General features: G+C 36.9%; 1 protein-coding gene across 2 annotated transcripts; it reads right to left on the bottom strand.

The window, feature by feature from the left end:
• Positions 1-13,988: 13,988 nt before the first annotated feature.
• Positions 13,989-17,523, bottom strand: nppc (natriuretic peptide C). 2 transcript variants are annotated; one of them, XM_079891193.1, is made up of 3 exons: positions 17,258-17,523; positions 15,668-15,966; positions 13,989-14,431 (listed from the first exon to the last, which is right to left on the bottom strand). In XM_079891193.1, coding segments are annotated over exons 1-3 (393 nt in total). In that variant the 5' UTR covers positions 17,351-17,523; the 3' UTR covers positions 13,989-14,430. The 2 variants fall into 2 exon arrangements, with proteins under 2 accessions (XP_079747319.1, XP_079747318.1); XM_079891192.1 differs by lacking the exon at positions 13,989-14,431 and having other exon boundaries at positions 15,645-15,966.
• Between the last annotated feature and the right edge of the window lie 1,033 nt (positions 17,524-18,556).

Below are 18,556 nucleotides of genomic sequence, written 5' to 3'. Positions count from 1 at the left end.
AAATAAGAAAGGCTGTGTAAAAATGTAACAAAATGAATATATAAATTTCTTAAAACATTTTTTTTTAAAATAAGTGTAATTTAATTTAAATATTTTTATTTATTTAAATAAATACAATTTAATAAAACTAAATAAATAAAACTTGATTTAAATACAAAGCAAAGTGGTGTAAAATGTAAAAAAATAAAAAAAAATAAACATGAACCAAGTAACTAAATAAATAAAATAAATAAAAAAAATGATTCAAATAAATAAATGTTGTCATTAGACACAGGGTTGAATGGGATTTTCGTTATGGACTCGGGGAGAGTTACTGTTATACTGTAAAACGTGATAATTTAAGTTGAGAAAACTTAAATTCTTTAGGTGTTACCAATTGAAGTAATTTTTTTAAGTTGATCCAACTGTTCACTTTTTACAGTGATGAGAATCCTGATGTCCTGACTAACACTGTCAAAGCCATTTCATATTCCTAGAGGCTCTCCTCTTTCTCCTCTGCCTTAGCCATTCAGGCAATCGCAATTAGAAGAAGTAGAGATATTTCCGGTTTTGAACATAAAAGCTCTTTTTGCTGACGATGTAATATTGTTTTTAAAGAAGCTGGATACACCCCTGCTCTACTGCATCTCAGTGAGATATTTGGGAAATATCAGGGTATCGGATTAATAATTAAAAGTCTTCTATTATGATGTTGAATGAGGAAGAAGGGGAAATAGCAGAAATGTTATTATGTTTAAAACTTCCAGAGTCTCCACATATCTGGGTATTAAATGCTGTTGTAATAAATTATGATTCTGTTTTTGATAATGCATCAAATGATGCACCTCATTACCCATAATAGGGAGGATAAATATATTAAAAATGAATGTATTGCCATATGTTCTTCTGAATATCCCTCTAGCACCTCCAAGCACATTATTTTCTAGACTGAAGAGGCTATAGTTGCTGAATTCATATGGAATAATAGACTTTATATCTGCCTTATGATAGAGCTGGGCTTTATGTTTATGTTTTTGTTTTTGTTTTTTTTCTCGTCTTCTCACGACTGTACCTATGGTTAGAATTGGAAAAAAATATTATTATTATTAAACAAATTCAACAAGAATATTACAGACATATGTCCTAAATGTACTTTCTTTCACTGTGTGTGGGAGTGTGAAGAGATCTTGATATTCTGGAAGGGAGTGCAGATAGAGAAAATAATCAATGTTACAATTTCTCTTGAAACTAATTTTTTTATATTAGACTTATTGTAATCTTAAATTGAGAAGAAGATAATATATTTGTGTCTATATACAGGCCTTTTAGGATGGGGGTCCGGGTCCCTGGCACTAGGATTATCCATGGCATCTAAAGGATTGAAAAGCCGTGATATAGAGTGAGTCTGCAGTGTACAAGAATATCATTCAGTTTTTACATATATTTAATCTAATTTTTATTTTCAGATGATTAATTTGATGATGTTAAGTAATCAAAGTTAATTAATAAAGGGGAACTATTATGCAAAATTCAGTGTTATACAGCCTTTTGTGTCTCGGAGCAGTTCATAACAGATATAAACTCACAATCACAAGTTATAAGCGTCCGTAGCCTATACTGTTGATAACAAACACACTATAGCCTATGGGGTGCGTTTCCCAAAAGCATCGTTGGCCAAAATTATCTTTGTATTAATTAACAAATTAATTTTGTGGTCAAAATTATTCAACAAATATTTTTCGGAGTTTCTAGACAATTTTAAATGTAGAGCATGGTTTGGGCCGACCGGTTGGGCATTAGGAGCTCAACAGCGCCCCCATGTTTCCATTGTAAATCTGTGGTGAAACATGGAATTGCATCTTGTATTAATATGATACATCAACACAGTTCCGGACAATTCCACATCGATCGGCACCAGCACAGTGTGTATCAGTCTGTGTCAGTTCAGCGAATGCGTTACAATGTGAACATTTGCTTTCAATTAAATTAATGTAGGCTACTATATTTTAGTTCGATAATGTTTTCATATTTTGTATTTTTATGGGATTTGATGGTACTAAATTACATGTATGGATCCATTTTTGATCCAATCACTTTTTGAGCATAGACCTGAGAATGAAATTTCCAAATTAAACTGTTGTAAATCTTGAATGCTTTGGAATTTTAAATTGTATATGAAATATATTTTGCAAAACATGTTTTACTCTAAAACTGTGAGAAAATCAAAGCCATAAATCTAACCAAGTTGTGTTCCAAATTTGAGGTTGATATCTAAAAAAATGAGCTTTCAGAAACACTTTCAGTACCAAACGCTTCCACTAGATAATGAAGTTTTATAGCGCCTTTTCCCAGCTCAAGGTCGCTTTACAATACATTTGCACACCCACATTGCAAACATTTATAGCCACATTATCAAAAATACATAATAAATAGATACGTTTTTAGCTGAGTCTTGAAGGCAGACAAAGTAAATATAGAATAGCCTGTAAAAAAATACAAATAAATAAATAAATAAATTTACATTCCAGAAAGGGAAACAATTGCAAAAGGGCAAACCAATAAAATATAAAAATAAAAAAATTATATAAAAAAATAGCCTGTTTTTGTAAAGTAACCCAGTTCCCCATGCGCTCATCATGGTTAGGCTACTCTAATTTATCTGAGAATCGATGTGGCTTTGTATTCCTCTCCTGAATTTTTCCACAACTCGTAACATTCTAAATCAATATTCATACACAATAAATACTACAATAAAGTGTGCATTCTAAGATATCGATGTAGTAGCCTACTGTAGAGCAGGGGTGTTCAATCCTGCTCCCGGAGTTTACTGTCGGTCCAGTAGAGTTATGTTTAGCTCTAACACACCTGAACCGTGAACCAGCTAATCAAGGGCTGTGTCCCAAATCGCCCCCTATAGCCTACTCTTAAATGGCACAGTGATTAGTGGTGTCTGAAACCATAGTGGACGTTATCGAGTGCACCCATTCAATCCCATAATGCACCGCAACAACGAGTGTACAACTGATGTATGCTATGCTCAACGGCTAGAGAATACCCAACGCACTGCGAGAGTCGTGCGTTGAATGAATTCCCGCGTGTGACCAGAAGATGGCGCCGCAGCTGAATCATCCATCCATTACAACCAAGCCATGTAATGAAATGTGTTAACACTCAGTGTCAGTTTTAAAAATACCGTTATGGTTTGGTGTTACCTACCCAGAGCAGATGCTAGCTAGCAGTCAATTGGAGCCTCCTAGTAATGGTCAGGCAATTTACTCACGTGAATGTATTTTGTCTGTAGTGTACGCCAGCGACACCATGATTTACTGGGACCAGGAGATGACTCAGCCCATAACTCAAACGCTCTATCAACGGGAAGGAGAATGTACCCTGTACATGGACCATGATTTCACCACTGCTCTGCAAATAGTTCCCCCCGTTTCTGTTTCTGAAACAGGTGAGTGCCCGCTCGCATAACGAAATGCAGTTGCAGCCAGCCACGGCTCCTCATTGTCTGTAATATTCCCTTGGTTAATCTATTGCATTAGGCTATGTTGAAATGCACCAACCAGTTAAATTATGAATACAATTCAAAATGGTTAGAATTATGCTTGGTAATTGCAGACATGCTTGAAAAATAACTTGCATGTAGGCTAATTGCTAAGCATAAATCAAACCATTTTGTATTTTATTCGTAGGGTACTTTTGAAAACCTTGTTCCCCTAGGCCTAGGGGATCAATAAAGTATCTATCTATCTATCTATCTATCTATCTAGATGAGAACACTACAGCAGAGCTGCCCCAGAACCAGGGTTTCACCAGGGACCAGACCCTTTTTTTGATTGACCTGATGCGCCAACATCTAATGAAAGATAACATTGAACTTCCTCGCAACCTCGCTGAACTAAACTCCAGGATCAAAATGTCCAGGGGGAAGAAGCGATCCTTCTGGCAGGGAAATTGCGGCGAAGTTGAAAAGTCAGTTCATCCAACATTTTGATGTAGACAAGGTGTCCAGAAAGTGGACCACCCTGGAAGATGCATACAAGAAGGCAGTAGACAACAATGCATCCACAGGGAAAGCTCCTACCAAGTTCCAGTTTTTCAAAGAAATGGGGGAACTTATTGGGGGGCATCATGACGTCGATTTCCCGGTAATCGGGACAGCAAAGGGGGTTATTGTTAGGCGGCCAGAGGCCTTCAAGCAACCCTTGATGTTCGGCAACTCTTCTACCGAGGAAGAATTGTCTTCTTCCTCCATTGCACATTCCTCAGATTCTGAGAGCGCAGGGCCTTCGACCTTATCACCTCCTCACACCAGTGCTTTGGCACGGAAGAGGAAGCGTCGTGAAGACATAACGCAGGTGATGTCCCGTGTCATTAAAGAGTGCGAGGAAGCCACGCAGCGCCGACACGTCAATGTGTACTTACGATGGGGAATTGTTTAATTTGGACGATGGGGAATTGTTTTAATTTGGACTCTGTGCATGCTCTTTGAGACCGTGACCATAGACCTGCATGAAATGACTGTCAGACAAGAACGGTTTGACCTAAAAATATCAAAATTGAAACTACTGCGGAAAAAAAGACATCTACATCTTGGATGCCCTTCAGGTAAGCTAAAACATACCAAAATTTTATTTCAAAGTGAACTATCCCTTTAAGCGGCCAAATGCCTGTTCCACTATTACCCTCCCACTGCATATCATTGCATTTCTGTGCAAGTCATCTTCACCCAAGGCTCCATTGTCTCGTTTTGGAGTGACAATGAATGGGAAGCTGTTGCAGACATATGCACCATCCCCGAGTAGTTTGTAGCCTCCCAACTTCTGTACGTGGGTATTGAAGAATGGGGATAGCCTAAGCATGCGTGCATCATGTACTCTACCGGGAGGCCCAGCAAAAATATCTGTGAACCTTCCTAGGTCGTCTACAATACCCTGCAGCAGCACAGAATAGTAGGCCTTCCTGTTTAAATACCCCCCCCCCCCCCCCCCCTAACAGGTGGCCGCTGGATTCTGAAATGGCATCCATCAATTGCACCAACTATCCCATCAATTCCGCACGACCTTCTGAATAGAGCTGCTTGGATGGTCTTTTGACAGTCATTTGGCCAGACAATGTAGTGTTCTGCAATGGCACATGTACGGTCAAGCATTTCAATGATGACGTTATGCGCTGCTCCTTGACTGACATCAAATTTATCAGAGATCTCACGAAATGAGTTCTGATTCGCGAGATACCAAAGCAGCATCACCACCTTTTTCTCTACAGGAATTCTTGCAGGTCCTCCTGGTGAGTGGTCATCAGTCATCCCATGTTGCCTTAATTGATTGCAGAATAGGTGGAACTGCTCTCTGGTGAGCCTCAGATGACTCTTAAATGTGCTGTCCTGCATGTCTAGAAGAGTCATCCAGGCAGTTCTGTTTTTTAAGACCGCCGGATTGTCTTGCTCCTGGCAGTGTAGTATGACAAGTCTTTAGAAAACAAAAACCCGGGGTCAGTTATTCACTTTATGTATGCGTGTATGTATGGTAGGCCTTATTACAACAACACTGTTTTTGAGCTGGTAGGAAAGATTAGGCTATAGTAGCTACGCTTCACATAAGGGTAGACCTAGCGTTTGCAGCTAAAACAGAAATATTAGTTCTATTAACTCCCTTGTCCTTAAAAAAATCTCTACTATTCATGATCTAGAAAATATACAGCATATTATTTACCGTTTGAGTTTTGATAAATCATCTTCTTGCTGTAGATGACTTCAGCAATCTAAAATAGTTTTAGCCAAATAACAGGTCTGGATCTGTGAGTCCATCTTTTTCCTACATTACGACAACAAAAGCACTTGAACACAACACACTGGTAAATACCAGTTCACAAGTGGAAAATATCATCTTTTCCATAGCACGTGAAGGCAAGGCACCATGAATCCCCTATGTGCGTGTGAAAACCATCGAGGTCCCCGAGGTCCAGACCTCAGTCATTTTTTTTGAGTGTAGCCTATATAGGTCTAATGAAAGTTGTGACATAATTGCCTAATATTAACTCTAATTTGGTGCTGCAATGATTCACCCATCGCGACGATAACCGACCTTCTCATCTGAGCTGCTTCAGCACTCAAACACCCGCTCGTCAATGTCAAAATGTTTGAGACCAATCAAAGCAAGCGTGATTTATGTTCACAAAAGAACATAACCGAGCGCGAATCCCAACGCGACGCTTCACGCTTCAGTTAATGATCATAAGTAACTAAACTAAACAGCTGTTTTTCGATCGAAGTTTTAAATGACCGACAGAAATAATCAGTTTGATCAAAGACAGTGGAAACTCAATTTAACAACACAAGCACCATATTAAATATATTGTCATTATTATTATAAATATAATGTATAAATGTATTTGTATAACATTACCTGTTCGAATATTTCCCCAGTATCAGCACTGAGACTTTTCACTGTTTGTATCACTCCGCTTGTCCGTGTTTGCGCAACTTGCATCATTAAGCCAGAAGGTGGCGACAAGTGACTGTCTTTATAAGTGCGCAATTGAACCATTGTTTAAGTGAACAGATTAGTCCAAAAACATTGATTCATTTTGGAAAGAAAAAGTAGCTGAAACTGATATTTGATGCTCATAATAATTGCTCTGGACACAGAATTGCGTTGGCGTTTGTTTGAAATGTAACATCTATGCAAAATAATCCTTGAATCATTTCTCATTTAAGGCCATTCCCGTTTCGAATATGTGATTGTGTATTGTCAACAATAAGCATAAACATTCTGCATTTCCATTTTGTAGTGTGGATCATTCATTGCGACATTTAAACTGATTCTCATGTTTAAAAATATCTGATAAAATACTACTCTGATAAATAAAACCACTGACATGCTTTTAAAGCTACTGTTGTCCATTTTTTTGGCCTTCAAAACACCTTAAAATGCACATGTCGAGATCAGGAAAATCTATCTTTGGACCCCCCCCCCCCCCCCAGCAAGATCATTTTTGGGACCTCTGTATGTATAAAACCCTGCGTATACGGCCCTGCACCCAGTAAAGACAGTGATGCAGTGATCCCTTGAATAGTTGTCCAATTTTCATGTGTGGATGGACTAAGGAATAGTCACTCAAAATTCATAATTATTTAGTATGAATAAATAATTAAAAGCCAGTATTAATTGCAAAAACTGCTCCTCTTCTGTGGCTAATATTAATTTCATAATGATCTTTTATCTGTGAGGTCAAGCAGCAAAAGTTAAGTGATAATGTGTAAATACTACTGGCCCATTTTGGGGTGAACTAATATGCAAGACTAGTCTTACATGTCACTGTTTATAACACAGAGCGTTCATCCTTTGCTGGGACGCTTAAAAAAAAAATTGGGGGCATAAATTAAGAGTATACCCACTTCTCCAGACACCGCTAGTTTCCATGAAAGAGTTCAAGATAAATATTTCCATTACTACTGGAGCTGTCAGTTTGCTACGTATTAAATGATTATTAAACAGCACAAACCATGCAAAAGCTGCAGCATTCACTCACTCGTTTTCATTCACTCCTTCAACTGGACTATATTAGTGGACTGAAGTAGAGAATAGTGAATGAGGGTGTAGGGGTCGATTTCGATTTTCGAACAGCTCAGGGGTCTCATTTATAAAACTGTGCGTATACTCACTAAAAGCGTACATACGCCTGAAAGCCAAAAATGGCGTAACGTAAAAAAATATTCAGACTTATAAAACCAGAACCTGCGCAGATTTCCCTTTAAAATCAGTCAGTGAAATATTGTGCGCACATGCGTCTCCGAAATAACCATATATGGAGCTTACAACTATGTATATCTGCATATTCATCCACGTGATAACGGTAGCCTACATTAGGAAAATATGAGATATGGATGTGCTGACACATTACATTGCTAAAACAAATAATTTAGTAGCATATCCTTGCCTTGTTTTTGAAAAAATAAATCAAATAATATAAAATACATTTCAGAGAAAGTTTTTCTCTATCTTTTCCACTGGCCAAATAGTATTTCTAATTGCTTTATATTTTTAATGGAAACAGATATATGCCTTGTTGTGCATTATTTGCACGAAAATATTTTCTCAGACAATCTGCTATTATCATGATAAGCAATCCTCTCTGTAGTTAAAACACTAAAAACACAGCATGCCACATGAAGGAAAAGTGTTCGGAAGCATTGCATCTACTACAAATATTTATATTTATTAGAATATAAAAAAATACTTCTCAGTAATGATTTCATGTAATTTAAGTGTTAAATGTTTATATGAGATGCAAAACGTAGTTTAAACATTATTTTATTAATTTAAACTGTTATTGTGTATTTATGATTAGGACTCATAATGAAGATTTACGGTTTTCCTTCATCTGCCGATAGATAAATATGCGTCAGTTTCACTAAACGGCCCAACGCGCTCGCTTGCGCGGACATTTCAGAAGGGATGGATGTTTGCTTCATGTGATAAGCTTGGTGAGTGAAATTATATTTGTATTATCTTTCTGTACATGTATAACTTTCTTAAAATGTTCTGTCTAAAAGTGACCAAAAACACATTTAACTCCAGCTCGCCATCGGTGTCGCCAAACTGCTCCGTCTCCAAAATGTTCGTACGCATGGGTCAGAGTTTGCGTGTTTGGACATATGTGTTCAGATCATGCTGCTATTCAGCTTTTAAGCAATTAGACTTTACTAGAGGACAAAATCCCACTAACCACCCTAGTGACCACATAGAAACGCTAAAAAAAAAATTAAAAAAAAACGGTTTTGTGGCAATGAGGAGATTATCAATGACCACAAGATGGCATCATTGCGTTGTAAACTGCGGTTGACTCATGTTTCCCAGGACTTCAGTGCAACTTCAGATGAAACATGCCATTCTTCATGTACTTATTCTGTATGTTCGTACATTCGGGTTGTTTATGGTACCAAATATCTGGGTTAAACATATTGGGTTGTGAACGTTGGGTTATGAAACCCAATGGTTTCCACAAAAATATGATAACAATCATAAATGTTTCTTGAGCATCAAATCATCATAATGATTTCTGAAGGGTCATGTGACATTGAATGCTGAAAATACAGCTTTGAATAAATGACATTTTATAGTAGGCTATGGTATTTTAAGTAAGTAAACTTTATTTATTTATATAGCACCTATGACAGATAGAAATCACAAAGTGCTTTACGAAGTGCAACAATTTAAATAAAATAACAATAAAACACAGATAAGAATGTCAGAGCTAAAAACAAAACGTAAAAGCCCAATCAACTAAAAGCTTTAGATAAAAGTGTCTTCAGCTGCTTTTTAAAAGAATCAAGAGACTGGACCACACACAAACTCATTAGTTCCAGAGTTTGGGGGAAACTTTTGAGTTTTAAAGCGTGTTTTGGGGACCATCAGGAGGTTTTGACCTGAGGACCGGAGAGTGCGGGAGGGGGAGTAAAGATGTCCATGTTGAGCTCTAAAAGTCTAAACTAAAATTTTACAATCAATTCTGACTGGAAGCCAATGGAGTGTGGATAAAACCGGTGTAATGCGTGTCCTTCTGCTGGTTCCTGTTAAAAGCCTGGCTTTTATTTTGCACCATTTTTGCAAACGACTCAGACAAGAAAAGAGAATTAAAATCTAAACGAGAAGAAATAAAGGCATGAATAATCATCTCCATGTCAGCTTTGGACAACAGTGTTCTCATTTTAGAAATATTTCTCAAATGATAAAAGCAGTTTCTGACCAACTGTTTGATTTGAGGTAGTTTTTGATCTGGAGCGATGATTAAGGTTTCAGTCTTTTTTGTATTCAGTTGTAGTTATTGTTTAACCAGTTCTTAATGCAAAACTTCCTTTAACTTAATTAACTGTGACTCTTTGAATGAACAGTACAACTGAATGACGTCAGCATAAAAGTGATACGAAAGCACTTTTAAAATGACGAATTATTTCACCAAGAGGGCTGATATACAATGAAAACAAAATAGGACCTAAAACCGAGCCCTGAGGAACTCCACATGACAGAGGGGACATTTCAGACACAATATTTCACAATATTACTGTTTTTACTGTATTTTTGATGAAGTAAATGAAAGATTTTGAAATAAGTCTCTTCTGCTCACCAAGGCCAAAAAAAAAAAAAAAAAAAAAATATATATATATATATATATATATATATATATATATATATATATATATTTTTTTTTTTTTTATATATATATATATATATACACTCACCTAAAGGATTATTAGGAACACCATACTAATACTGTGTTTGACCCCCTTTCGCCTTCAGAACTGCCTTAATTCTACGTGGCATTGATTCAACAAGGTGCTGAAAGCATTCTTTAGAAATGTTGGCCCATATTGATAGGATAGCATCTTGCAGTTGATGGAGATTTGTGGGATGCACATCCAGGGCACGAAGCTCCCGTTCCACCACATCCCAAAGATGCTCTATTGGGTTGAGATCTGGTGACTGTGGGGGCCATTTTAGTACAGTAAACTCATTGTCATGTTCAAGAAACCAATTTGAAATGATTCGAGCTTTGTGACATGGTGCATTATCCTGCTGGAAGTAGCCATCAGAGGATGGGTACATGGTGGTCATAAAGGGATGGACATGGTCAGAAACAATGCTCAGGTAGGCCGTGGCATTTAAACGATGCCCAACTGGCACTAAGGTGCCTAAAGTGTGCCAAGAAAACATCCCCCACACCATTACACCACCACCACCAGCCTGCACAGTGGTAACAAGGCATGATGGATCCATGTTCTCATTCTGTTTACGCCAAATTCTGACTCTACCATCTGAATGTCTTAACAGAAATCGAGACTCATCAGACCAGGCAACATTTTTCCAGTCTTCAACTGTCCAATTTTGGTGAGCTCGTGCAAATTGTAGCCTCATTTTCCTATTTGTAGTGGAGATGAGTGGTACCCGGTGGGGTCTTCTGCTGTTGTAGCCCATCCGCCTCAAGGTTGTGCGTGTTGTGGCTTCACAAATGCTTTGCTGCATACCTCGGTTGTAACGAGTGGTTATTTCAGTCAAAGTTGCTCTTCTATCAGCTTGAATGAGTCGGCCCATTCTCCTCTGACCTCTAGCATCAACAAGGCATTTTCGCCCACAGGACTGCCGCATACTGGATGTTTTTCCCTTTTCACACCATTCTTTGTAAACCCTAGAAATGGTTGTGCGTGAAAATCCCAGTAACTGAGCAGATTGTGAAATACTCAGACCGGCCCGTCTGGCACCAACAACCATGCCACGCTCAAAATTGCTTAAATCACCTTTCTCTCCCATTCTGACATTCAGTTTGGAGTTCAGGAGATTGTCTTGACCAGGACCACACCCCTAAATGCATTGAAGCAACTGCCATGTGATTGGTTGATTAGATAATTGCATTAATGAGAAATTGAACAGGTGTTCCTAATAATCCTTTAGGTGAGTGTATATAGGGTTTCTTATTTAAAATGGCTAGGGTTTAAACATTATAATTACAAATATAAATATTTTTGATATAGTTTCTCTTTGCTTGAATCTTGCTCTCCCAGGTTGGTAAGTTCAATGATCAGACGTTGCTTTTCTCTTAATTTTCTTTTAACTGGATTATCTGTCACAGCGTCCCTTGCTTTCCTTTGCAATAAATAAACCCAAATGACCAAGTGTGAGTCATAGGAAACCGGCTTTCAAGGACAAAACACAGTTTTTTTTTTCTTTCCTTGTGTAATTCTCCTTTAAAAGCACTCGACATATACATACTGCATTAATTCAGTGTAATAAATATGGTATTTTACCCACTTAGTGGGTCAAACTTAATTGTAGCAATGCTCTTAAACTCCCTTTTGACATTTTGAATTTAGATAAAATTCTGCAAAATGCTTCCCTTATGTTTCAGAGATTTATCTGAACGGCTCAGTCCTGCCCTCTGATGCTCCTCCTTATTCATTCTAGCGGTTTTATTAATCAAATCTTCAATTTGGAGGGCGTAGTCTTTTATGGCCCTGTCCCAAATGCCACACATCATTGGCTATGCACTTTATGGACTTACACTGGACTTACAATGATCGTGAAGTCCACGGCTGTGTCCGAAATCCCACCCTATACCCTTAAATATATGGCACTATTTGAGGGAACAGCCATTACTAGTGTCTGAAACCATAGTGGACATTATCAAGTGCACTCATTAAATCCCATAATGCACCACAATAACGAGTGTTCGGGGGAAATTCTGCACCCTTGAAGGGCCCTTCGGGAAGGGGACGCCGTTTAGGGGTTTTCCAAGCGAAAGTGAACAACTGGATCACTTCACGAAGGGCCCTTCCACATGGCCATTAGCGAAGGGTACATGCGATGCTCACTTCAAGGAAGCAAATTGATAATTTATGGTCATGTGACCCAGCGAATATAGCCTACTATTGACTCATTTAAGCTAGATAGATGGCTGGAGAGTTCGAGCTAATTTACAAACAGAGCAATTCAAGTTGTTTTGTTTTGTTCGTGATATTTCACACATTTTTGTCATGTTATGTTTAAATAAGTTTTATAGGTAAGAAATTTCGCAGAGTCCAAAGGTGAGACGGCAAGTTTTAAAGTTGAGAGCAGAGAAATACACTCACACACACATAACGCATATTTTAAACACTTTTTTTTATATAAAATGTATATTTATTTGCAACAGTTATGTTAACAGCAATAATAAGACATTTCTGTCGTAAGAACAGCTGATGGGTTGATGTTGTTGTGATGGTGAAGATAATGAGGAAATGACATTGTCTTTCGTTGCTCCCTTCATCAAGTGCGTTACAAACGGCTGCATAATGGCACACACACAAGTGCCCTGCTCACTCCAAAGTCCCCACTTCAAGGGCTCTGCCCTACGAAGGGAGTAGGGCATAGGGATGCTCACTTGCGTTTGGAATTTGCGCTCAACGGCTAGAGAATACCCACAATGCACTGTGAGAGTCGCGCTCGCGCACTGAATGAATTCCCGCGTCTGACCAGAAGATGGCGCCGCAGCTGAATCATCCATCCATTTATAGGTAGGCCTATAAATTCCTTTTTAAATGATTATTAAACTGTTTGATTAATGTTTATAGATAGTTTCCATGACAGAGTTCAGGATAAATATTTTCAACTTACTATTGGAGTTACTATTACTATTATAAAACGGACAAGTGTATGTTTGTTGAGTAATTTACAACGGCTTCGAACGCGGCTCAACCAATCAGAATCAAGGACTGGAACTATCCGTTTTATAATGCTTAATTAAACATCAATGCAAAAGCTGCAGCCCTTCTGGCTCACTAAGTGTCCGACTTCACTCACTCGTTTTCATTCACTCCTTCAAGGGGACTATATTAGTGGAGTAATGTGGAGAATAGTGAATGAGGGTGTAGGGGGCGATTTCGACACAGCCCATGAGACCGCAGGGTGTGTCATGTGGTCATTAGGTGTCAGAAGGGTGTCCGCGAGCGCCCCCTGTGCGGTCGATGTGCATCTGTTACATTACAGTCCAAACATCCTCAAAACAAGATACATTCACGGCATTTCATTCTTAAACGAGAGCAGTTGAGGCAATATTTTCAGAGAATGCTTAAAACTAGAGAAAATACTTTTACATTATAATTACACAATTTTGATTCTCAGATAAATTGATCTTGTTTCAAGGATGTTTAAATATTTTTTGAAGAAGACAAAAATACTGATTTAGACTTTTTTTTTTGCACTTGAACAAGGATTTGTGTTTGAAAAAAAAAAAAAAAAAAAAAAAAAAAATATATATATATATATAAAAAAAAAAAAAAAAAAAAAAAATTATATATATATATATATATATATATATATGTGTATGTGTGTTTGTGTGTGTGTATATATATATATATATATATATATATGATTAATCATAATTAATCGATTTGACATTCAGTCTCATTTAAGTAACATAATCTGTTATTCAAAAGTAACATTTAAAAACTTTTGCGACCAGTTTTTTTTATGTTGCATTTGTGCATTTTTTAATGATTTTTAAAACATTTACAACTATTAGAGACAAAATAGTTACAAACAGAATTGACCTGCAGTTTGCATTCATTTCAAAATGTTACATAAATAAAACTCATATTTATAAATATCTCTTTTATAAACATATAAATAGGTTTTTAAACATAAATACATTTATGCGAGAATGAAATACATGAATGTACAGCAGCAGCAGCAACAATATACAGCTTTTATCCACATCATGTTGTTGTTGTTGTTGTTGGTTTTGTTTGTACATATGTTTTATCTAATTACTTTATTTCAATTGTACGTGTCATTGTCCCCACAAATGGTTCTCGTAGTGGCTTCGTACCATTAGTCCGATTCTTTAAGGTTCCCCTTAGAAGAAGAGCAACTAAGTCCATTCTGTCCAAAATCCATGACGTTCGTGATGCGCTCTAGGGAAAAAGACGGCATATGGTTAGATGGATTCAGTCCGACATCAGTCACGTCTCTGCAGCGTCACACACACGCGTTTGTGAGACTGGCGTCAGAGTCTTTGACAACAGTCCTGCATCACAGAGTCAGATATCCTTCGCATCAGCCTGACACATGACTCATTCAAACTAAACCTTTCTGCTCCACACTTAGTTATCTAGTACACACACACACACACACACACTACAGTCTGACACACTTATAAAGCTCCCTGTAATAATGGCACCTGTTATAACATCATGTAAAGCCTTCGGCATCAAGAAACTCAGTAATTGTCAGGCATTCAGTGCTTAATATGACAGACGATAAATATCATCGGCATAAAAAAGAGGATATGCAACAAATGCAATGGCAAAATTAGAGAGAGAAATTTGTTTCGCTTCATCAATTTGTTTAATTCCATGAAATTCCCAAAGCGTATATGTGCAAATATATATTTTATATCAAATATTATATATATATAACATTCATTAAAAGTATATTAATTTATTTAACTGTTAAAAGTTACATGTAATTCCCAAAGATTACATCTACTAATATAAGTTTTAGACTCAACAGATACTAAAAAGATAAAAAAATAGATTACTTATTTTATATATATATATATATATATATATATATATATATATATACACATTTATATATATATTATATGTACATTTTATATATTAAATATATAATTAATTTTATATATTTATATAGTTAACATTAATTAAAAATATTATATATTTTTTATTTATACATTTATAAACAATAAATAAATAAATATTAATTTACTATTAACATTCATTAAACATATAATAAATGATTTATATTAAAAAAAACATACAAATAACTAATATTTTAGATCTCTACAGATGTATTTATTAATTAAATAATAATTTTAAATGAATAATATTTTATTTTTAAAATTAAATTATCATAGTTTTAAATCACACAATATATATAATAATATTATAATATAATTTATATAATTTGATATATATATAATTTGTATCAGTATTTGCATTAAATATTGATTAAAAATATAGGTGTGATCATATAATTGAAAAGATATTTTCAAAAAGAGTATATCTACAATTATATTATTTCATAAAGATGTACATTTGTATTAATATTGAATAAAAGCATATCTGTAATCATATGACTGAAATGAAATGGGGGACAGAGAGCACCTGATCTGAGCAGACACTCACCAGGAGAGGTTGTTGACGGAGGGATAGTGAGACGGCTGGCAGCCCATCCCGCTCATGGTCCCTATCCTGTCCATCTTGTGTCCGAAGCATCCGCTCCTGGCCGCGGTCCCGCCCTTCTTAGACCCGGCTCTGAGTTTGCGGGATCCGGGCTGCTCGTTCATCATCCGAGCCCAGGGGCCCCGGGCCCGCGTGTCCATGCGCAGGTCCCTCAGGAGCCGAGCCCGGCTCTCCAGCCTCCTCTGGCTCTCGTCCGCCGCCAGGAACTCGGACAGCTCCTCTCCGAGGAGCATCCGCAGGGACTGAGGGACACAGGGAGCAAACACTCACACCAATGCTCAGACAAACACCTCAGTGCTCACTTCTGTCCTCCGTTATTACACCGAGACCCTTAACATGTTCTTTTGGTTACCTTTCTAAGATGCATTTAAGTTCCTTTAAACTCTTACACAAAAATCCACTTTTACTTTCTAATATGATTTATTAATATCATTACAGAACCCTTTTCTGTAGTTTTAAAGTGTAACGTGTAACACATCTTCAGTAGCAGAGTAACACAAACACATGGAGTAACAGGTTACTTGGTCCAATATACTAGATTATTTGTTTATTTCATATTACAATGTATTTATTATGGCTTCTATGTTGTTATTTCAGATTTCATGAGATTTCATGGAATTCTCTTTTATGTTTAATGTAAGTAAAACACTCTTTAAAAATAAAGGATATTTGCATCTTTTGGTTCCATAAAGAATCTTTAACATCCATGGAATATTTCATTCCAGAAAAGGTTCTTTAGGTTATTTAAAGGTTCTTCACACTAAGAACAAAAAGAGGTTCTTTTAAGAACGTTTCACTGAAAGGCTCTTTGTGGAACCCAAAGTAGTTCTTCCAAGGCATCACTGTGAGAAAAGAAAAAAGCTTTATTTGATAATGAATGAAAAGTCTCAGATCATTTGATTTTGAGTTGAAGTTAAAATCTCAATAAGGTTTGGTATCTTTAATTCGAAACTTTCTTCAGAAACGAGAACATTCTGAAAAGTGTGAGACCTAAAAGTTGAAAATCGCTCTGAATCGAATCTAACTCAAGTCTATAGGAGTGACTTCAAAGCGATGAGTCGGAGCGCAATGCGTCTTAAAAGCGCGTTTTCTTTACTCTTCTTTATTTTTTAATGTTTGAGAGCGAGAACCTTTTGATATGCCATGATGTAAGTCACGGAAATTAATGAATAAAAAGTTTGGCTTGCGGCAAACATTGCGTCCGGACAAGTGTCCAAACTCCAGCTTCTGCGGTCTAATAACGACCGAGTCGCTTTTGCATGATACTAGTGATGAGAACGTACTGATGAAAAAAAAAAGAAGAAAAAAAAATCTAATTGAGATGGTTATTTAAAAAATTAAATAAAATCAAACAATCGCATTTTACGCGTTTTACGCACTGGATTTAAACGCGTACTTTTGCGCGTAACTGCATGTCTAAGCTTTAGCGCGTCTTTTTCACAAGTTATAAAGACTATAATAAACTTTTTTATGTCTGTCTGAATATTAAACAAACTGTATCATTTGTTAAGCAGGTCTAAATATGAGACTCACCCTCTGTTCTTCCTGCGTTAATGGTTTTGCCTCGGCACGGACTGATAGAAGAGTCAGAATAAGTCCACAAGCCACCAAATGCGAGATGATCATCGTGATGATGCTTCGGGCAGTGGATGTCAGAGGAGAAGATCAGTTGTTTAAGTGTGTCTCAGTCACAAGCTTTCATTAACTCCCAGAGGTGTCGAGCTCAACTCTTACTCGATGTCATTTCGGCTCATGGTTTTATAGGCGATATGACATCACTCCTGTGACGTCACGCCCCCCCCCCCCCTCCCTTCCGTGGTTTACCTTTGCCAGATTGTCCGCTGTGCGTGCGTCCGTGTGTGTGTGTGTGTGTGTGTGTGTGCGTGTGTGCGTCACAGGTTACCGCGCATCGCCTCAGTGACCGGAGGATAGCCGGACTGGGTGTTTAGTTTAGTTATCGTTTCCAGTGAACACTTAAATACAGGTGGGAAAAGAACAATCACATTTGAATTCATTCATGATAATCACCGGTCACGACTTTTATCATTTTTTATAACTTTTTTATAACATAAGTAAAAGATTCACGTCTTTGTGTTTGAATGCCAAATGCAGTAGTGTTACAATTTTTTAATACATTAATGTAACTTTTAATGAACACATTTCTGTCTGTCTGTCTATCTATCTAATATTTCGTATCTATCTATCTATCTATCTATCTATCTATCTATCTATCTATCTATCTATCTATCTATCTATCTATCTATCTATCTATCTATCTATCTATCTATCTATCTGTCTGTCAACAACTTAAAATTCTCATAGACAGGAAGAAAATCTAAATAACTAAGCTAAAAAAATGCAGGTGTGTATTGTGTGCATTAAAATATTTAATTAAAATAGACTTTAAAACAATTCTAATGAATTATAATGCACTTTTAAAGTACAATACATAAAATGTTTGTTATCTGTTAACTTACCCTGGAGGTCAGCTAGAGATAAAATAACATATTTAAGTATTAATACTACAGTATACGTGTTCTCCCAGGATGAAGGCATATGAGGTTGAGTAGCAGCAGAAGTGAGACTGGGCTTGTTCTGGTTTGAGACACTGTGTGGCAGTATATGCTGAGCTGAGACTGTTTCAGCAGCCACTGCATCTCTCCAGCAGACTTCAGTTCGCATAGGACCATCATTTACACACAGGTATTTTACAGTGAATGCTCTCCAACTCATATAGCTGTTGTGCTGTGAATCAATGCTCAGCTTTAACATATTCAAATTACACTGACATACATTCAGACGAAGGAGAAAGTTTGACGCATAGGAAGTTGG

This window comes from Squalius cephalus (genome assembly GCF_949319135.1).
Source record: "Squalius cephalus genome assembly, chromosome: 13".
NCBI classification, from domain to species: domain Eukaryota; kingdom Metazoa; phylum Chordata; class Actinopteri; order Cypriniformes; family Leuciscidae; genus Squalius; species Squalius cephalus.
The sequence above is the reverse complement of the archived record's forward strand: the minus strand, read 5'-3'. Positions and strand labels throughout refer to the sequence as shown.